The sequence below is a fragment of the Lepidochelys kempii genome, chromosome 6 (assembly GCF_965140265.1).
Source record: "Lepidochelys kempii isolate rLepKem1 chromosome 6, rLepKem1.hap2, whole genome shotgun sequence".
In the NCBI taxonomy this organism is placed as follows: domain Eukaryota; kingdom Metazoa; phylum Chordata; order Testudines; family Cheloniidae; genus Lepidochelys; species Lepidochelys kempii.
The window spans coordinates 70,914,714-70,937,624 of NC_133261.1; the positions used below are offsets into that span (position 1 = coordinate 70,914,714).

The 22,911-nt window shown below is 42.6% G+C and overlaps 1 protein-coding gene across 1 annotated transcript in view; it reads left to right on the forward strand.

Moving 5' to 3' along the window:
• The first annotated feature begins 7,799 nt into the window (after positions 1 to 7,799).
• LOC140913612 (cytosolic phospholipase A2 epsilon-like) overlaps positions 7,800 to 22,911 on the forward strand; it is a 53,902-nt gene continuing 38,790 nt past the window's right edge. Inside the window, exons 1-2 of the mRNA XM_073350338.1 lie at positions 7,800 to 7,932; positions 8,652 to 8,738. Of these exons, the coding sequence (XP_073206439.1) occupies positions 7,837 to 7,932; positions 8,652 to 8,738 (183 nt within the window). The 5' untranslated portion in view covers positions 7,800 to 7,836. The remainder of the gene's footprint in view (positions 7,933 to 8,651; positions 8,739 to 22,911) is intronic.

The window sequence follows — 22,911 nt, forward strand, 5'->3', positions numbered from 1 at the left end:
CTGCAACCCCTCCGACAGAGACCAACACCCACAAGATCTTCACCAAGCATTCTCAAAACTACGATACCCACACGAGGAAATAAGGAAACAGATCAACAGAGCTAGATGCGTACCCAGAAGCCTCCAGCTGCGAGACAAGCCCAAGAAAGAAATCAACAGAACTCCACTAGCCTTCCCATACAGTCCTCAGCTAAAACCTCTCCAACGCGTTATCAGTGATCTATAACCCATCCTGGACAACAATCTCTCACTTTCACAGGCCTTGGGAGGCAGGCCAGTCTTCGCCCACAGACATCCCACCAACCTGAAGCATATTCTTACCAGCAACTACACACTGCACCATAGTAACTCTAACTCAGGAACCAATCCATGCAACAAACCTCGATGCCTATTCTGCCCACATATCTACACCAGCGACACCATCACAGGACCTAACCAAATCAGCCACACCATCACAGGTTCATTCACCTGCATGTTCACCAATATAATATACGCCATCATGTGCCAACAATGCCCCTCTGCTATGTACATCGGCCAACCTGGACAGTCCCTACATAAAAGTCCCTTCTTGACCTGCTGCTCATAAACCAGAAAGAATTAGTAGGGGAAGCTAAAGTGGATGGGAACCTGGGAGGCAGTGACCATGAGATGGTCGAGTTCAGGATCCTGACACAGGAAAGAAAGGAGAGCAGCAGAATACGGACCCTAAACTTCAGAAAAGCAGACTTTGACTCCCTCAGGGAACTGATGGGCAGGATCCCCGGGAGAATAACATGAGGGGGAAAGGAGTCCAGGAGAGCTGGCTGTATTTTAAAGAATCCTTATTGAGGTTACAGGGACAAAGCATCCCAATGTGTAGAAAGAATAGTAAATATGGCAGGCGACCAGCTTGGCTTAATAGTGAAATCCTTGCTGATCTTGAACACAAAAAAGAAGCTTACAAGAAGTGGAAGATTGGACAAATGACCAGGGAAGAATATAAAAATATTGCTCGGGGATGCAGGAGTGAAATCAGGAAGGCCAAATCACACCTGGAGTTGCAGCTAGCAAGAGATGTTAAGAGTAACAAGAAGGGTTTCTTCAGGTATGTTAGCAACAAGAAGAAAGTCAAGGAAAGTGTGGGCCCTTACTGAATGATGGAGGCAACCTAGTGACAGAGGATGTGGAAAAAGCTAATGTACTCAATGCTTTTTTTGCCTCTGTCTTCACGAACAAGGTCAGCTCCCAGACTACTGCACTGGGCAGCACAGCGTGGGGAGGAGGTGACCAGCCCTCTGTGGAGAAAGAAGTGGTTTGGGACTATTTAGAAAAGTTGGACGAGCACAAGTCCATGGGGCCGGATGCGCTGCATCTGAGAGTGCTAAAGGAGTTGGCGGATGTGATTGCAGAGCCATTGGCCATTATCTTGGAAAACTCATGGTGATCGGGGGAAGTCCCGGATGACTGGAAAAAGGCTAATGTAGTGCCCATCTTTAAAAAAGGGAAGAAGGAAGATTCTGGGAACTACAGGCCAGTCAGCCTCACCTCAGTCCCTGGAAAAACCATGGAGCAGGTCCTCAAGGAATCAATTCTGAAGCACTTAGAGGAGAGGAAAGTGATCAGGAACAGTCAGCATGGATTCACCAAGGGCAAGTCATGTCTGACTAATCTAATTGCCTTCTATGATGAGATAACAGGCTCTGTGGATGAGGGGAAAGCGGTGGACGTGTTGTTCCTTGACTTTAGCAAAGCTTTTGACATGGTCTCCCACAGTATTCTTGCCAGCAAGTTAAAGAAGTATGGGCTGGATGAATGGACTATAAGGTGGATAGAAAGTTGGCTAGATTGTCGGACTCAATGGGTAGTGATCGATGGCTCCATGTCTAGTTGGCAGCTGGTATCAAGTGGAGTGCCCCAAGGGTCGGTCCTGGGGCCGCTTTTGTTCAATATCTTCATAAATGATCTGGAGGATGGTGTGGATTGCACCCTCAGCAAGTTTGCAGATGACACTAAACTGGGAGGAGAGGTTGATATGCTGGAGGGTAGGGATAGGATACAGAGGGCCCTAGATAAATTAGAGGATTGGGCCAAAAGAAATCTGATGAGGTTCAACAAGGACAAGTGCAGAGTCCTGCACTTAGGATGGAAGAATCCCATGCACCGCTACAGACTAGGGACCAAATGGCTCGGCAGCAGTTCTGCAGAAAAGGATCTAGGGGTTACAGTGGACGAGAAGCTGGATATGAGTCAACAGTGTGCCCTTGTTGCCAAGAAGGCCAATGGCATTTTGGGATGTATAAGTAGGGGCATTGCCAGCAGATCGAGGGACGTGATCATTCCCCTCTATTCAACATTGGTGAGGCCTCATCTGGAGTACTGTGTCCAGTTTTGGGCCCCACACTACAAGAAGGATGTGGAAAAATTGGAAAGAGTCCAACTGAGGGCAACAAAAATGATTAGGGGCTGGAACACATGACTTATGAGGAGAGGCTGAGGGAACTGGGATTGTTTAGTCTGCAGAAGAGAAGAATGAGGGGGGATTTGATAGCTGCTTTCAACTACCTGAAAGGGGGTTCCAAAGAGGATGGATCTAGACTGTTCTCAGTGGTAGCTGAGGATAGAACAAGGAGAAATGGTCTCAAGTTGCAGTGGGGGAGGTGTAGGTTGGATATTAGGAAAAACTTTTTCACTAGGAGGGTGGTGAAACACTGGAATGCGTTACCTAGGGAGGTGGTGGAATCTCCTTCCTTAGATATTTTTAAGGTCAGGCTTGACAAAGCCCTGGCTGGGATGATTTAGTTGGGGATTGGTCCTGCTTTGAGCGGGGGTTGGACTAGATGACCCCCTGAGGTCCCTTCCAACCCTGATATTCTATGATTCTATGAAAAGGAGAAATGGACACAAAGCAGATATTAGGAATGGCAATATACAAAAACTTGTAGGGGAACACTTCAACCTCCCTGGACACACAATTGCAGATTTAAAGGTAGCCATCCTGCCGCAAAAAAAACTTCAGGAGCAGACTTCAAAGAGAAACTGCTGAGCTTCAGTTCATTTGCAAATTTGACACCATCAGCTCAGGATTAAACAAAGACTGTGAATGGCTAGCCAGCTACAAAAGCAGTTTCTCCCTTGGTGTTCACACCTCAACTGCTAGAAGAGGGTCTCATCCTCCCTGATTGAACTAACCTTGTTATCCCTAGCCTGATTCGTGCTTGCATATTTATACCTGCGTCTGGAAATTTCCACTACATGCATCTGACGAAGTGGGCATTCACCCATGAAAGCTTATGCTCCGATACGTCTGTTAGTCTATAAGGTGCCACAGGACTCTTTGCCGCTATCAGCATATGACTCACAAGAATGACCCGTACACTGATAATGTAGAGAAACAAAATATGAGAAATACAAGATACGGAATAGATCACAGTTTGGATTAGACTGCCCCAAAATTTATTTGAGAAGTGTTCTGCTTTAGTCAATGTACTGCAGTAATTGTAACATGAATGAAACAAAAACAAGCACGAATAGCCTTGAGATATAGCAACATAATACATCGTTAATTGTGTCAGTCTCTTATTTGTTTACTGAATAAATAACACTTGTGAATATAACAATTGTACACCAAATATTCATGTACCTAATGTACACAAAACTGCATGAGTCGTGCTTATTTATTATTATAAATATGGAGGTGAATATACAAGTAGATGTACAGGTTTTAGGAGTGATAATTATATACAAGGAAGATTACAAGTATTTGGTGCAGCAGTGGTGTTGCATCAAATATTTGTATACTTCCTGGCTGGTATCAGTCATACATAAAAAATACCCACGTATTTGCTGTGGATACACATTGATCTCTGTATTTATCGGTAAACATATATACTTTAAAAACAACAAGATTCAGTACAACAGAGGCCAATGAAGAAAGTGAAAAGAGTTCTGTAATAGTGTTAATAATTTCAGGGATTTTTAATTGAGATTCTATCTGCATTAGAAATAACAGGAGAGGTCATTTTAGAAGTGTCAAAAATACTTCAGCAGCATTTTATAAGTTGACATCAATGATATTAACAGATTCCAAGGCAAAGGTATGATACTGGTTTATAATGTCTTTTTCAGGCTTCCTGAAAGGGCTAGAAAAGGCAGTTTTACAAGATATAGACAAGAATCCAAAGAAATTGCATAAACTCAGTGCTGTGGATATGCTGTGCCTCTTTGTTTATAATTATTCAATATTCATGTGTTTGAGGAGGCACTGAGAAGACTATTAAACCTCCAATCTGGCAAAGCATTTAAACAACAGGACTTGAATTTAAAGTTAAGATGTACTTAAGTACTTTGCTAGATTGGGCCTGCACTCTTGGTTGGATGCTGAGGGATAGTCATTAAGGGCCTGATCCAAAGCTAATTGTAGTCAGTGAAAAGATTTGAATTTGCTTCAGTAAGCTTTGGATCAGGCCGGATTTTCAAAGGTGTTGAGTTTCCACAACACCCATTAAAGTCAACAGGAGCTGCTGATGCTCAGCATCTCTGGGGAGCAAACAGAAATATGTCCATATATCTTTTAAAACAAATTGCTACTGTTCTTCAGAGTTACAGATGATAAATGGTAATGATACAAGACATGGAGAGGAAACTGAAATATATTAGAGATGAGGGAACTATTTGTGGCAAACTAATATTTAGAGAATTTCATCTTTTTCTTTTCAGGCAGCGTTCGTGAACAGACTTGGATTTTTACCAGTGTGTTCATTACTGAAGAGTGTTCAAGGCCTGTTTCATTCAAATGTATTTCAGCCTATTTGTTTCTTGCAAAATTCACTCATAGCCGGCACTTGCTCTTTGTTCCTACCATTGTCACGAGGCTGCCTTCTGAGGGCCAGCTTCTAAGTACTGTCACGGGAAGCATCGTGAGTGTGGGGCTGGGTGCTGGAGGAGCATGTCACGGGCACAGCGGCGATATTTTAGGCAGCTGCAGACAGCCTGCCATATCTTAGACGGGCCTCCAGAGTTATCTAAATTACGCCAGAGGCCGCAGCGGAGCCCAGTGCAGGATCAGGAAGGTGCCAAGGTGGCTTAAAGTCACCCTAGCCCCCACTCTCTCTCAGGCTGCATCTACACTGGGAGCTAGGGGTGTGATTCCCAGCTCGAGTACCAACACTAGCTCTAGCGTATAGTAGGGTCGCTGTGGTGGCACGGGCAGGGGTATGGGCTAGCCACCCTGCATACACATCCACTGGGGCTGGGTGGGTTTACACTCAGAGCGGGTAGCCCTTGCTTTAGCTTGCCACTGCCTGTGAGCCCATGGGTACACTTCTGGTTTTAGCATGCTTGAAAACTAGCATGAGGGTGTTTACTCAAGCTGGGAACCCCCGTCTCCAAGTGTAGACATAGCCTCAGAGGCATAGCGCGAGCCACCAGAGTCTTTAATTCTCCCAGGGAGAGAGTAGAAGCATCTTGTGCAATTAGGACACACTGGATCACTAGGATTTGGGAATGTTTTGGACGTTTAAAACCCATTCTTTTACCAAATCTCTAGTCAGGCTTCGCCTCAGAAATAACTGCTAGAAATTGTATATTGTAAATTAAAAGCTGGGGGAAGATTTAAAATTAACTTTTCTCTTCTCATATTTACACATAGTACTTGCATGTGATATGTGAGTGTGCTGGCCTAACTATGAAGGACATGGCCATACCCTTGTCTGGTCTATTTAATTGCCCCTGTGCTAGGGCTGCAACCAGGGATTTTGTGTGATCTTAGCTGTGATGGATGTGGCACTCAACCTGTATGCTTCATTTACTTATGTCAGGGCCAGGGCTGTAGAGCCAGGTTTTTAAAGGTATCTAGGCACCTAAAGATGCAGGTGGGCACCTACTGGGATTTTCAAAAGCTCCTATACACCCAGCTCCCACTGATTTTAACACAGTGGACAGGCTAGCCAGCTCATCAGGGTTTCAGTGCATATGTTGCTATGTGCACTAACATTCTACCGGACTGACCAACCTGGGGATACCTGGTCAACTGCCTATAATCGGAGCACAGGTCTTTGTTTCCCCCTGGAGGGTGCTCTACAATCACGGGGCACTCTGTCTTTGTAGTGCTCCTATAGGGAAGCCCCACAAAGTCAGATTATGGCCTGGCTGTTTATGAGTTCAGTTCCAGCAGGAGTTCTTACAGGTTCTGCTGGGAGCGTCCACGAGCTGAGGCAATCAGGTGCTGCTGAACCTAGAGTGCTGAGAAGCTTAAACAGGGGGATGGCTTGGCTACTTTTATACTGGATAGCGAGATCTATGTATGTAGGTATGCATGCCTGCCTAAATGCCAGGGCAAGGAACTCTAGAAGCAGAAGAACGTACTGGGTTAATAGAGAGTTCTGTCTGTGAAGTTGGCTTTTTTTTTTTTTTTAATTTAAATTGCATATGCCCAGAGATTGTGGTGGATCTTTTTGTTTGTGTTCTTTTGGTTGAACAAGAACCTTCTAATAAACCTGAAATTGCATATAGCTTAATTTTTTTATTGAATTTACTTTAGCTAACAGGCCTCCTGCAAAATAAAATAATAATAATTAATTCCTGCTTCGTAAAATCTGATCCTACTACATTGCCTTTCTGTGGAGACCTTAAAAACTGAGCTTCTGTCTGCTTCAATGTTATTCATTTACCTGCCCTTTCGGTCTAGCAGAGATTTGACCAAACGTACTCAGCCTAAATTTCCCCTCCTCTATTGTGAGTACTGGGGCGGTGGGGGGTTGTTTAATTCGCTCCACAACAAAGATAGCTGCATTTCGTTCTACAGACAAATGCAGACACCGAGAGAAGGTTTTTCGGATCTTGTTAGATTAAAAGTGCTTTACAAAGAATGGGGGACCCTTTTGGTCTGGTCTCCCATGCCTGCTAGAGCTGCTTGGAGCCTGGAATTCCCGTTTTGTGGGAAATTTGAAAATGTTGGAGAAATTTTCTTTCCACATCAGAATGAAAACTTAAAATTTCAATATTCCCTGTGGAATAGGGGGTTCTGAAATTGGGTTTGGAAAAAAAGCAAACAATCCCTTTTGTATTGAGCTTTGTGAAATGTTTCCCAGGCTCCCAAGCTGCCCAGGGCTCCAGATGCCCACCTTGTGGGATGCTGAGAAGCCAGGAGCCTGCAAGTCCAAAGAACAGGGCTTCAAGGGTATGTCTACACAGCAAGTGGCAGCCTGCAGCAATAAGTCTCAGTGCTTTGGTCCATAGACTTGGGCTTGCACTATGATGCAAAAAATAGTTGCACAGACTCATGCTTGGGCTGGAGCTCAGAAGCCCAGCCCCTCGCTAGGCTTCAGAACCTGAGCTCCAGCCCGAGCTGCTGCGTTTGTACTGCTATTTTTAAGAGCCTGAGCCCGAGCCTGAGTCTTTCAACCCAGACTCTGGGACTTGCTGCTGCAGGCTGCCACTTGCTGTACTAGATGTATCCCCCCAGGGTCCTAGTTCCACTGGCAGCCCACCACATGGGCTGCAGAGGAGACAGCTCAGATTTCAGGAAACTAGGCAGATTTCCCTCAGAAACCTGCATGATTTCTGTCCAAATTTTGCTGAAAACAAGATGGTTCTGCAGACCATTTCCATTTTGACAAATCAGCATTTTACAGTCGAAAAAAATTCCATTGGAAAATTTCCTACTGGCTCTATTGCCCAATATAGCTGCAAAATAAATCTTCCCAGTTTACAGTCATCCAGTGCATTCAATCACACTCTATAGTAGTGGGAGGAGGCTGGGAGGGGCCATCTTTCCTTGCAGAGATGAGATGGGTGGAGCTGTAAGTCAATTTATAAAACAACTTCTCACTGACTCCTACCACTGTAAAGACTGCAAACATGTTTCAGGAGCCACTGCCGGCTCATGTGCCAGTAGTAACATATGACTTGCTTGCAACAGAGATCAAAAAGGCAGCATGTGCCAGTTCATCTCAGGTAAGAAAGCCCTATCGCCAAATTTGTTTAAGGTTTGAATTCAGATGTGTAGAGCACAAAGCAGGTAGTACGAGTCCTGCCTTATTATAGTATTTATGTACCAGCTGCTGTGCAGGATTCTTTCCAGACAGGAAGCAAGACAATATGTCCCAGCCTGAAGAGCGAAATCCTGGCTTCACTGAAATCAAGGGCAAAATTTACATTGACTTCAATGCAGCTAAGATGTCATCCTTGATGTCTAAACGAGACATGGTACCAGGCGATGGGGAAAGTAAAGGAAGGGAAACAAAAGAAGAGAGAGTGATTAGGAATTCAGCTCATCTGTGTTGTTTTGTTTTGCATTTTTCATCATTTTTATTTTTATTTTAAATATAAGTAGAGGAAGTAGGAAGCACAGAACTGAGATTTGAGATAAAAAGCAAAACTTTATTGCAGGGTTAGTCTACAGGAAGCAGGTTTGTGGTTGCTTTGATGTCCCACAGCTGAGAGGAGTCTTCCTCCATTGTTTCATAGAAAAGGGTGGCACTTACATGGGGTTTGCACCCCACTTATGCCAATTAAAGCATGTTTGTGCAAAATGACCAGGTGGTAGGGACACCATTGTGAGTACTGAAACATAGTGGGTCATAATGAACAACCATTCCAATTTGGGGGTTCAGCAACTATGAACTCATGATAAAGCTTGACAATGTTTTTATTTTTTCCCCTTCTCTTTTCAGGATCTAAACATTAAAACAAATCCTTTGGGAAATGTCAAAACTAAGCATGGGCGTCACTGTGCAGCGCAGGAGAATACTGAATTTAAGGTACTGTAAATTCGAGGATTTCAAAACCAAGCTCGTTTAGCTGGAGGGAGGAAAGGTTGGGACATAATCGCATATCAATTTAAATTGACAACTCATGACAACAATTCAAGTTTCGTGGGTGAAACTTCCTTGGGTTTAGCATTTGAAACATCTTATTTCATTTTGGGAATTTCAAAATTGCTCTCTGTATTTCTCTTTGCATTTGATTTGATGCATGGAAAATGTCCCCTCTCTCGCTACCTTCATTCCTCATAAAAGGTGGAATTTCTTCTCAAAAATATTTCTTGTTACTGACTCTGAGTCACATTCAGCAGTGGTGTAAGTAGATGCCACCCCATCAGCTTCAATAGAGTCATCTCTGATCACGTGTATTACTTTCATGACATGGTGCTTAAATGACTTTTGGGTGCTTAAACCTCGATTTCCAGGATATTTGGTGAATCACAAGTTGCTCATTTGGTGGATGGTCAGCTGATATTAATGAAAATATTTATGAATTCTGTAAATTTCACAAATGATTATCTGAAAAGTCATGCTGGAATTTTGTTATTCTACTGTTTAAAAAGTTTGAGACATCCAGTTGTGGAGCAGAAATAATGCCATTTGACTTTGATAACGAATCATGCAACACAACTAATGAATACTCAGAGAAAATTGGTAATTTCACTGAACAATTTTAGCCTATATGTATATGTCTAAATAATGAATACACACACACATCTGGATTTGTTTGCATAGAACTCAACAAAAACACTAACCCAGGAACCTATCCTTGCAACAAAGCCCGATGCCAACTCTGTCCACATATTTATTCAAGTGACACCATCATAGGACCTAATCACATTAGCCACGCCATAAGGGGCTCGTTCATCTGCACATCTACCAATGTGATATATGCCACCATGTGCCAGCAATGCCCCTCTGCCATGTACATTGGCCAAACTGGACAGCCTCTACACAAAAGAATAAATGGACACTAATCTGACATCAGAAATCATAACATTCAAAAACCGATAGGAGAACACTTCAACCTCTCTGGCCACTCAGTAAAAGACTTAAGGGTGGCAATTTTGCAACAGAAAAGCTTCAAAAACAGACTGCAATGAGAAACTGCTAAGCTTGAATTAATATGCAAACTAGATTCCATTAACTTGGGTTCGAATAGAGACTTGGAGTGGCTGGGTCATTACACATATTGAATCTATTTCCCCATGTTAAGTATCCTCACACCTTATTGTCAACTGTCTAAATGGACCATCTTGATTATCACTACAGAAGTTTTTTTCTCCTGCTGATAATAGCTCATCTTAATTAATTAGCCTCTTACAGTTTGTATGGCAACTTCCACCTTCTCTGTATGTGTGTGTATATATCTTCTTACTATATGTTCCATTCTATGCATCCGATGAAGTGGGCTGTAGCCCACGAAAGCTTATGCTCTAATAAATTTGTTAGTCTCTAAGGTGCCACAAGTACTCCTGTTCTTTTTGCGGATACAGACTAATACGGCTGCTACTCTGAAACCTGATTCAAAAAAGGGTACTGAATTCATCACAAATAGTTTGACCAGCTGTAATAACCATTCAGTTTGTTCAAAATAACATCAATCAATTACAACAATGAAAGTATGCTTAAGGGGCAAATTTTTACTGGGGTATTTGCAGGTGTAATGCAAAGGATAAATATAAGGCTAATTAACCGCTGGAACAAATTACCGAGGGTGTGGTAGATTTGTCATCACTTGAAATCTTTAAATCAAGATTGAATGTCTTTCTAAAAGATATCTATAGTTCAGCGTCAAGTTATTGGGCATGATTGGGAACCACAAAGTAAAATTCTATAGACTGCAATGAAGAAGGTCAAACTAGACCTTCTCCATAGCAGATCTAAACTAGATTAAAAGAATTTAGAATTAAATTGCTGATACCCCCAAAATTTCAAAGCATGACTGTGGTGGTTACCCAGAGCCTCTGGCAACATAAGCATGGCCTTCCAGGCCTCCCCAGGCCCTGCTTGCTCTTAACAGGTTAACAGTAGGCACACTTTGGTGCTCAGAGTGTCTCCCTGGAGTGCCCAGCCCCAGATCCACTGGACACTCACAGAATTCCCAGATCCTCTGTTCCCAAAGGAATAGTACACTGCAGCTTACCGTTCGCTGGAGAACACAGCTCTGCATAACGCCTGACACCTAGATTTGTTCATAAAGAAATCAAATATAAGTTTATTTAACAAAGACAAATAGTCAAATGATAGCAAATAAAATATTAGAAACAAAGGGTTACATATAAAATAAAATCACGAGGTGCATATCCAAACCTGAACTTAACTAATGAGACATCGTCCTGTAATATAGAGCCAAAGCGCACCCAAAATCCGGTCTGGTGTATTACAGTCAGCTGTGACCTTCCATTCATGAGACCCCATGCTGTCCTCTCGACTCCTCAGTGGAAAGATTCAGAGTTTTATCTCTGTCTCTACAGTGATAGTCCAAAAAGCCATCGTCTTGCTTGCAAACAGGATAACCACCCACTGCTTGTGTTTTCCTGTCTAGGATCTCCCCTGCTGACTTTGAAATCACTTGATTAGCATTTGGCGCAGGCTGTACTTAGGCATTCGTTGTGAGTATACAATACTCAGTTCACATGTAGGCAGACTGATAGATAAACATCTTCTGGCTGAAAGAAACCTGTTCTCATTGTTTGGTGGCCAGCCCCAAGTCACAGACCTTAAGAATATAATTTTCAGTATGTATACATAACGCCATACACACATACCAGAACCAGGTGCCCCTTGTAACGCTTATGCATCCTGTGTCCTCTGCCAGTTGGCACCAACAGATTGCTGGGTCACATGGACATCCGCAGTTAGGGTATCGAAAATATCCTAACTCTGTCCTCCTAGAGATCCCTTCTACTATCTTCCCTTCTTTGCATCTGGAGTATTATAAATGTGCACTACAAAACATAGTTTTATGATTAGTTTTGTGAATTAGTTTCTCTGGGTATGTCTACACTATGAAGTAGGGATGTGATTCCCAGCTCATGTAGACATACTTGTGCTAGCTCTCATCTGAGTTGTTGTGCTCAAAATAGTACTGTGGCCACATAGCCCATGCAGTGGTATGGGCTAATTGCCCCGAATATGTACCACAGGCTTTAGGTGGGTTTGTACTTGGGGCAGCTAGCTTGTGCCACTAATGCCGGTGCCAATGCTACTGCGGCCAATCTACTATTTTTAGTGCGCTAGTTGAGATGAGATGAGAGCTTGCTCAGGTGTGTGTAGGTGAGCTGGGAATCTCACACCTACATTATAGTGCAGACACAGCCTCTTATACACAAGCCCGCATACATGAGAAGGGTGAATTGGTTCAACCTAAACAGATATAACAATATCCACATAGCCTTTTGCACCAGTTTAAGTTAAGCCTTAACTTAAACTGATGCCACTTTCTCATGTAGACAAGCTTTAAACATGATGCTTTGTCACTATACTAAACTTTCTGTGTAAATGCTGTAATCTCATAATCTGAATTTAGGTGGTTTGTATGTGTTCGCTCTGTGTTTTATGTCACTTGGATAATTGACTTTTGTAGTGGTAATCACACATATTGAATCTATTTCCACATGTTAAGTATCCTCACACCTTCTTGTCAACTGTCTAAATGGGCCATCTTGATTATCACTACAAGTTTTTTTTCTCCTGCTGATAATAGCTTCTTTTAATTAATTAGCCTCTTACTCCACCTTTTCATGTTCTCTGTATGTGTATATAAATATCTTCTTACTATATGTTCCATTCTACGCATCCAATGAAGTGGGCTGTAGCCCACAAAAGCTTATGCTCAAATAAATTTGTTAGTCTCTAAGGTGCCACAAGTCCTCCTGTTCTTTTTGCGGATACAGACTAACATGGCTGCCACTCTGAAACCTTTAAAAAAGCCAGCGAACCCTCTGTTTTTAGGGTGCCATCATCAGAAGACTATTTCTACCAAATTGGATGCAAACTAAACAAAAGTCATCTGTTCTCTGATGACATGTCTGGAGTTTCTTCTTGCAGAGCCAGACCTTGTCACAGTAATCTGTCTTTGTGACTTCTAGACTGGGACAGTGCAGTGTGTTGTATGTGGTGCTACTTGAAGAACACATATATTCTTTGCCTGTTTAATCTTCTGTCTTCTCTTTTCCTTTCTCTCATCTATGAGCTTTTATCTGGTGCTCCTCACTGAAGTATATGAGTACTTTCAACCGAATGCAGCTGCTTGCCTGTTACACAGAATCAGTTATATGGAACCATATTATATCACATTCCTGGACCAGCACAGGCTTCTTATTTGCTTCTGGGCAAAATTCAAGGTGCTGACTTTGATCTTTAATGAAGATGTATGTTATCTGGGTCCTGACTGTTCCTTTCCCTATATGCTACAATAGCAATTAATGTCAGCAGTGGTATTCAGGCTAACAGTCCCTAGATTTAAACAGTTGAAGACTTGTGCAGGGCCGGCTCCAGGCAGCAGCAAAGGAAGCAGGTGCCTGGGGCGGCCAATAGAAAAGGGCGGCACTCCGTCCGTCATCGGGGTCGCACATCCGGGTCTTTGGTGGCGGGCCCTGCAGTCCCTCTCTTCCTCTTCAGCGACACTTCGGCAGCAGCTCAACCAGGCTTGGTGTTTTGTTTTGTTTTTCCCTTCGCTGCTTGGGGCGGCAAAAAAGCTGGAGCCAGCCCTGGACTTGTGGCAGGACTTTCATAGTGGAGCATCCTTTACTAAGGAGTTTCCTTCCGCATTTGTACAACAAAACTCTAGTTTGTTGACATTTAGCACATTGTGCAAAGCCCTTCTTTTCACTCAGTTATTTTGCTTAGGGAAGAGGGTTTTTGTTTTCATTTGTGGGACTGTCCTATTCTTTTTGCTAAAAATAATAGATTAAAAATAGTTTTCATTAGATTTTGTGCATAGTGCATTTAATAGCCCACATTTTCAAATAGACTTGTACCCAGTTAGATTGTATAGTGTTTGCATACAAATTCTAAGATGTGCATGTGTGTACTTAGCTGTCAGATTGGCTTAGTACATGCAATGTTTCTTGCATCTACGTTATGCAGGGTCTTGTGCTTGTGCATTCTATTTTGCAGGCATTCAAATGAAGATGGTTTGACAATTAGTAGTAAATCACTCAAAGAATAAATGTTTCTGTTTTATCTCAAGTGCAACTTGAATTTGATGGCAAGATAATTAAAGTATTGTACATCACTCCCTTGTTCATTCCACTTTAGAATTCTGTTTGGGACCCTCCAAATTTTGACTCCATTATTAAAGCCTATCTATAAAAGAAAAGGAGTACTTGTGGCACCTTAGAGACTAAATTTATTTATTTATTTATTTATTTATTTATTTCGTGAGCTACGGCTCACTGAATGCATCCGATGAAGTGAGCTGTAGCTCACGAAAGCTTATGCTCAAATAAATGTGTTAGTCTCTAAGTCCTCCTTTTCTTTTTGCAGATACAGACTAACACGGCTGCTACTCTGAAACCTATCTATAAAAGAAAGCTTTTCTATTTGTTACCAATAAGTGAAGCATGATATAATTGTAGTGTTAATGGTCTGTTATGCAGATTAGATGGACCTGAAATTGCTTTTCTTTGAGTTTACATACGCAGAGTAGCACAATTCAAATACTTTATCATATATATGTATAACTGATATTAATATTCATTATAATATTTATGAACCATCTTATATTTTTATGAAACTAGATCAAAGATATTGCGTTACAAGTGTCATACTGATTGTTTAAGCAATTTTCCCCTTCTGTTGACTAATTTAAGGGAATAAGTTAAAATAAAAATAACATTTTACACTTCTGTGTGCAAGGAGGAGTGGCAGGATTTAGAACACACATGAAAAAAGAGCAGATTTGATGTAACAAAGAGTCTATTTGTCGTCTTAACTCACTAGTGGGATAATTTTTTTAACGCAAAATTTGGCAATCATGTGGATTCATGACATTATTTACTGCATTTAAACTGTATTGAAGAGCATTCATATATTCTGGAAAACAAACCGAATCAAGGTTTATAAACTGGAATATTTGAGTGAAAACACGATACTTAACTATTATTTTTTAATCTGTGGAGTTCCTGAGCTCATGCGATGCAGACAGTTGTCCTTCCAAGTACACTGTAAGGCTCATCTATTTATTTGTCCAAGTATGCATTTGGTGTGGACTTAAGTTGGGAGGTCTGCAAGTGATGGGGTATGGAGGGACAAAAGGATGACTGCCTATTATTGTTGCTAGTCATAGTCATAGTATTTTTATTTAAATTAAGGTGCCCACAGGCTGTCACATTGTGAACATAATACATTTCTACATAAATAAAATGTAAAGGCTTTAAATGGCCTAGTCATTAGTGTCAATTTGAAATAAAAATATCACATTTGTGGGGTATAGCCAGAGTATCAGTTTGATGCATTAGCAGACTGTTTTGAGAAAATTTGACTTCACTCTTTCAATTAATGCACACATTGAGTGAAGTTCTTCTAGCCTTTCTTCATCTGAAAATGTCTCGACATCTACTCTGCCTGTATATTTGCCAACATTCTAGGTAGTCTGTGAAATGTTGTAGGAGACACAGGCTGCTTCTGTCTGAGCTGAAATCAGCTCATAAAAATAATTATGGTCTAGGACAGAGGGTGACGGTGCCCCCCATAAGGCTTTATGGAAATATGCTTATGAATGTATGTATATGACATAACTGGAATACGTTTTATGCTACATATGCCATGTAACATCTCTGTAGAAGTTATGATTTACTGAATCTATTAATCCTATTTGTATGCATGTATCATTTTTGTATTCGAAGTTATGAATATTGGCTGTATACTTGTCCGATTCTAAGTAGGTTTTAGTGAAGCAGTTGGTCAGCTTCCTGAGAAAAGACTATTCTCAGTAAGTGCCCAATCAAGAAACCCTTAAGCCAACAATGAACTTGGAGATGCCAATCCACATCTGAGCTTTCCCAGGAATGTGGCTTGTCTGGTAAGGAACTCAGTCATGCTTGGACATGTGACTTACCCAGGTGACTCCAAAACTCCATTTTGTAGCTGGACTTTGCATAGGAGAGAGGAGGGGGTCTCCACCCACAAGAGAAAGTCTATTTAAACCCCTGGGAGACCCCTCCATTTTGTCTTCAGCTGGCTAAAGAGAGAGCCTCTCCACCCCCAAAGATACCTGAAAGAAACTGGAACAAAAGATAGTAACTACAGGGGTTGTGAGTGATTGCTGGACCCAGACTAGAAGGAGATTAGTCTGTAAAAGAAAGCTTACTGGAACTGGTGAGGTTTTTATCTGTATTCAGTTTTATTACTGTACTAGACATAGACTTGTGTGTTTTATTTTATTTTGCTTGGTAATTCACTTTTTTCTGTCTGTTACTACTTGGAACCACTTAAATCCTACATTCTGTATCTAATAAAATCACTTTTTACTTATTAATTAACCCAGAGTATGTATTAATACGGGGTGGAGGGAGGGAAACAGCTGTGCACCTCTCTCTATCAGTGTTATAGAGGGTGAACAATTTATGAGTTTACCCTGTATAACCTTTATACAGGGTAAAACAGATTTATTTAGGGTTTGGACACAATTGGGAGTTGGGCATCTGAGTGTTAAAGACAGGCACACTTCTGTAAGCTGCTTTCATAGACTCGTAGATATTAAGGTCAGAAGGGACCATTATGATCATCTAGTCTGACCTCCTGCACAATGCAGGCCACAGAATCTCACCCACCCACTCCTGCAATAAACCTCTCACCTATGTGTGAGCTATTGAAGTCCTCAAATCATGGTTTAAAGACTTCAAGGTACAGAGAATCTTCCAGCAAGTGACCCATGCCCCATGCTACAGAGGAAGGCAACCCCCGCCCCTCCAGGGCCTCTTCCAATCTGCCCTGGAGGAAAATTTCTTCCTGACCCCAAATATGGTGATCAGCTGAAACCCTGAGCATGTGGGCAAGATTCACCAGCCAGATACCCAGGAAAGAATTCTCTATCGTAACTCAGATCCCACCCCATCTAACATCCTATCGCAGGCCATTGGGCCTATTTACCATGAATAGTTAAAGATCAATTAATTGCCAAAATCATGTTATCCCATCATACCATCTTCTCCATAAACTTATCGAGTTTAATCTTGAAGCCAGATAGATCTTTTGCCCCCACTGCTTCCCTTGGAAGGCTATTCCACAACTTCACTCCTCTGATGGTTAGAAACCTTCATATAATTTCAAGTCTAAACGTCCCGATGGCCAGTTTATATCCATTTGTTCTTGTGTCCACATTGGTACTGAGCCTAAATAATTCCTCTCCCTCTCCGGTATTTATCCTCTGATATATTTATAGAGAGCAATCATATCTCCCCGCAACCTTCTTTTGGTTAGGCTAAACAAGCCAAGCTCTTTGAGTCTCCTCTCATAAGACAGGTTTTCCATTCCTCGGATCATCCTAGTAGCCCTTCTCTGGACCTATTCCAGTTTGAATTCATCCTTCTTAAACATGGGAGACCAGAACTGCACACAGTATTCCAGATGAGGTCTCACCAGTGCCTTGTATAACAATACCAACACCTCCTTATCTCTACTGGAAATACCTCACCTGATGCATCCTAAGACCGCATTAGCTTTTTTCACGGCCATATCACATTGGCGGCTCATAGTCATCCTGTGGTGAACCAATACGCCAAGGTCTTCCTCCTCCTCTGTTACTTCTAATTGATGCGTCCCCAGTTTATAACTAAAATTCTTGTTATTAATCCCTAAATGCATGACCTTACACTTCTCACTATTAAATTTCATCCTATTACTATTACTCCAGTTTACAAGGTCATCCAGATCCTCCTGTATGATATCCCGGTCCTTCTCTAAATTGGCAATACCTCCCAGGTTTGTATCAGCTGCAAACTTTATTAGCACACTCCCACATTTTGTGCCGAGGTCAGTAATAAAAAGATTAAATAAGATTGGTCCCAAAAACAATCCCTGAGGAACTCCACTGGTAACCTCCCTCCAGTCTGACAGTGCACCTTTCAGTATGGCCCACTGTAGTCTCCCTTATAACCAATTCCTTATCCACTTTTCAATTTTCATATTGATCCCCATCTTTTCCAATTTAACTAATAATTCCCCATTTGGCACCGTATGAAACGCCTTACTGAAATCTAGGTAAATTAGATCCACTGCGTTTCCTTTGTCTAATAAATCTGTTACTTTCTCAAAGAAGGAAATCAGGTTGGTTTGGCATGATCTACCTTTTGTAAAGCCATGTTGTATTTTGTCCCATTTACCATTGACCTCAAAGTCCTTAACTACTTTCTCCTTCAAAATTTTTTCCAAGACCTTGCATACTACAGATGTCAAACTAACAGGCCTGTAGTTACCTTGATCACTTTTTTTCCCTTTCTTAAAATAGGAACTATGTTAGCAATTCTCCAGTCATACGGTACAACCCCTGAGTTTACAGATTCATTAAAAATTCTTGCTAATGGGCTTGCAATTTCATGTGCCAATTCCTTTAATGTTCTTGGATGAAGATTATCCGGGCCCCCCGATTTAGTCCCATTAAGCTGTTCGAGTTTGGCTTCTACCTCAGATATGGTAATAGCTACCTCCATATCCTCATTCCCATTTGTCATCCTACCATTATCCCTAACCTGCTCATTAGCTTTATTAAAGACTGAGGCAAAGTATTTGTTTAGATATTAGGCCATGCCTAGATTATCCTTAACCTCCACTCCATCCTCAGTGTTTAGCGGTCCCACTTCTTCTTTCTTAGTTTTCTTCTTATTTATATGGCTATAGAACCTTTTACTATTGGTTTTAATTCCCTTTGCAAGGTCCAACTCTACTTGACTTTTAGCCTTTCTCACTTTATCCCTACATGTTCGGCCTCAGTAAGGTAGCTTTCTTTGCTGATCCCTCCCATCTTCCACTCCCTGTATGCTTTCTGCTGTTTCTTAATCACCTCTCTGAGATGCTTGCTCATCCAGCTTGGTCTACAACTCCTGCCTATGAATTTTTTCCCCTTTCTTGGGATGCAGGCTTCCGATAGCTTCTGCAGCTTTGACTTGAAGTAATCCCAGGCCTCCTCTGCCTTTAGATCCATAAATTCTTCAGTCCAATCCACTTCCCTAACTAATTTCCTTAATTTTTGAAAGTCAGCCCTTTTGAAATCAAAAACCCTAGTCGCAGATTTATTTTTGTTTATTCTTCCGTTCAGTTTGAACTGAATTAGCTCATGATCACTTGAAACAAGGTTGTCCCCTACAACCATTTCTTCTATGAGGTCCTCACTACTCACCAAAACCAAATCTAAAATGGCATCCCCTCTAGTCGGTTCAGCAACTACTTGATGAAGGAATCCATCAGCTAACGCATCTAGGAAAATCTGAGCCCTATTATTATTACTAGCACTCATCCTCCAGTCTATATCTGGGAAGTTAAAGTCTCCCTTGATCACACAATTTCCATCAGTATTTACTTCATTATAAACATTAAAGAGGGCTCTATCCAAATCCAAATTAGATCCCGGTGGTCTATAGCTCACCCCGAGCACTATCACAGGGGAGGCTCTAGTAGTTTTCTTCCCCAGTGTGATTTTTGCCCAGACGGACTCTGTCTTATCCATTCCATCGCTTCTTATTTCTTTACATTCTACCTCATCCTTGATATACAGTGCTACTCCACCATCTTTACCTTTAGTTCTGTCTTTCCTAAACAGCACGTACCCCTCAATAGCTGTAGTCCAGTCATGTCTACTATTCCACCATGTTTCTCTTATCCCTATAATATCTGGTTTCACTTCCTGCACCAGTAGCTCTAGTTCCTCCATTTTGTTACCGAGGCTCCTCGCATTGGTGTACAAACATCTTAATTTTTGCTGTTTGGCCTCGCTCACATTCTTTACCCGATTAGGCACGGACATTCTACAGCCAGTATGACCTATTAGACTGGTATCCACAGTGTCCTTCTTCCTTATATACATTCTCCTATCCACGGCTGTATCCTTTCTCACTTTGTTTTCTTCCCTCTCAATGCTAAAATCCGGCGTGGAGATTACCTGGACATCTCCCAACCATCTCCCCCAAATTCCTAGTTTAAAGCTCTCTTAATCAGTAGTGCCAGCCTCCATCCTAGAAGTCTATTTCCTTCCCTACTCAGATGAAGTTCATCCCGAGAGAACTGTCCTCTGTCCATGAAATGCCTACCAGTGGCCATACATCCCAAAGCCCTCCTTATAACACCACTGCCTGAGTTATCTGTTGATAGTCATAATCTTGTCACACCTTTGTTGCCCTTCTCTAGGAACAGGCAGAATCCCACTGAAGATCACCTGAGCCTCCATTTCCTTAAGCGTCTTCCCCAGCCTGGCATAGTCTCCCTTGGTACGTTCCAGTGAGAATTTACTGGTATCATTTGTTCCCACATGAAGGACAATCAGTGGATTCTTTTCCGCTCCCTTTAGGATCCTTTTCAACCTCAGGTCCACATCCCGTATCTTAGCACCTGGAAGACAGCACACACTTCTATTCTCTGGATCAGCTCTGGTTACAGGCCTGTCTATTGTTCTCAGTAAGGAGTCCCCGATCACGTAGACCTGACTTTTCGTGGTGACGGTGCAATTCTCCAGTCTATCCCCTGTTCCCTCTGGCTGCAAGTTCTTTCCATTCCTATTCTTCCTTGTAATCCTCTTCAATCCATCCTGTATCCTCCTGGGGCTCATATTTGGTGTAGTCTCCACTGACTCTTCCCCTTTTCCTATAGGACTAGCTGCTCTTCTCTTCTTCCTTGCCCTTCCACCTTCAGTGACCACCTGCTGAGCCCCTTCTTCATTTTCCAACTCTGCAAACCTGTTCTTGAGCTCTATTTCTCCTTCACTAGTCCATCTTTTCCTCTGCCTGATTCTCTTAGTCTCATGCTTCCACTGTCCATTTTCTTCACCCAGCAGTCTTCCCTCAGAATTCCTCAGTCCTGCTTCCATCTGCAAGTCTGAGCTTTTCCCTTCAGTTGCCTCATGTCTTTGCTCCATAATCTGCTCAAACCCCCTTCTAAACTCAACCAGACTTTTCAGCTACATCTCCAATCCTAAAATCTTCTCTTCCATCAGCTTTATCAGACGGCACTTCATGCAGACCAAACTCTTTCCAAGTACCCCCTCCAGGATCACGTATATACTGCAGCTTCCACATCCAGTCATCTTCATTGCGTCTTCCACTACATGGGTCACTCCCACTGCTGCCTCTGTATCTGTCATAGCTGTCCCACCTAAATCCTGTTAATCTGTGAAACACAAACCACACCAAAACACCACCACCCACAGCAAAAACAAACCCCAAACAAGCACCACAAGACAAACTCCCCTTTCAAACTCCCACTCAAACTCTCCTGTTTACAGCTCTGTTTGCTGGCTCCTGGGCCGCTGCCTGACTGGCTGGCTACCTTTATAGGACCCTTAGTCAGAGAAGCCCCGGCCCCTAATCAGGGCTCAGCTTCTCTCCCAGCACAAAGCCGCAACAAGCCTCTACACATACAAATACAAAACCAAATACAAATACCTTCTCCTCCAACAGAACTCCCACGGAAACTCCCCTGTTTACAGCTCTGTTTGCTGGCTCCTGTGCTGTCTCAGTTAAGCCCACAGCTATTAGGAGATGTGGTTCAGACCTGGGTCAGGGTTTGCAGCAGGCTAGCGGGTCTGGCTCAAACCAGGCAGGGCACTGAAGTCCTAAGATGACAGGGCAGGAAAGCAGGAGCAGAAGTAGTCTTGACACATCAGGTGGCAGCTCCCAAGGGGTTTCTCTGATCCAACCTGTCACACAGAGGTTCTCAAACTTTAGCAACCCAACGACCCCCATGTTGATTTAAATATTTTGCGGACCCCCAAACCCTACCACTCAGCCCCCCACTCCACCCCTTCCCCCAAGTCACCACCCCTTCCCCACCTCTTTCCGCCCCCTCTCCACCCATACCTCTCCTCTTCCGTGCCTCTTTCCACCCCCCCGGAGCACGCTCCATCCGCACTCCTTCCCCTCCTTTCCAATGCCTCCTGCACGCTGCTGAACAGCTGTTCCCTGGCGTGCAGGAGGCAGTGGGAGGGAGAAGAGGGAATTGATCAGTGGGGTCCGCGGGCCACAGTTTGAGAAATGCTGGTCTAGGATTTGGATGTATTTGCTCACTGTGGGAAGAAGGGTTCCTAGGAATATGAGGAAACAGCAGCATCTGGGCCTTATCACCAAGTGTCTTGGTCACAGGAAATACTGAATTGTTTTGGGGCTCTGTCAGAGTCGCATTTTGCCAGGATGACTTGACTCTATGCAGCATATTCAAATACACCATCAGGAAACACCTTATTTTAGAAAAAAGGAAATCATATCATCCTGTCTTCATGTAGGTTTGTCAGTAGCTGCAAAGTATTGGAGACTGCCTTGATAAAAGACTATGGCTAGGATTTTCAAAGGAGCTTAAGGGAGTTGGGCACCATAACCCCACTCATTTTCAATAGGATTGATGCGCCTAACTCCTCTAGCCATAAAGTCTTCTGTAGATACTCCTCAAGTGGATTTCTGAGTCTTAGTCTTCGGTGGAATTAGGCATTTGGGGTATATGGTGACTACAAAAAGAAGGATAAGAAACAAAGGGAAACTCTGAGGTTTTGAAGACCAGGAATAGTTCCCAACAAAAGAAAACTCTCAATTAGCTTTTTAGGAGTTTGGTATTTACCTGTTAGTGGTAGTGCGTTGGAAGAAGACTTCAAATCACAAAGGGATGCTGCAAACACCCTATTAAGCTAGAAGAACTTTTTATGGTGAGGGTTTCAGAGCACCGAAGGCCATATTATGAGCAACGTTGTTATCTTCCTTCTTATTTTCTTATTGTTTCTTGTCCTTTTAATGATTAAAGCCTGAAAATGGAGTGCCTGGCCAACTGGGTTTCCTGCTGTAGTGCACCTCGTGGAGCCTATGGCCCAGATTCTCAGGGTATGTCTACCGCCAAGTCGGAGATGTAATTTCCAGCTCGTGTAGACTTACCCATGTTAGCTCTGATAGAGATAGCATGCTAAAAATGGAAGTGTAACCATGGCAGCTCAAGCAGTGGGATGAGCTAGCCACTCCAAGTACGTACCTAG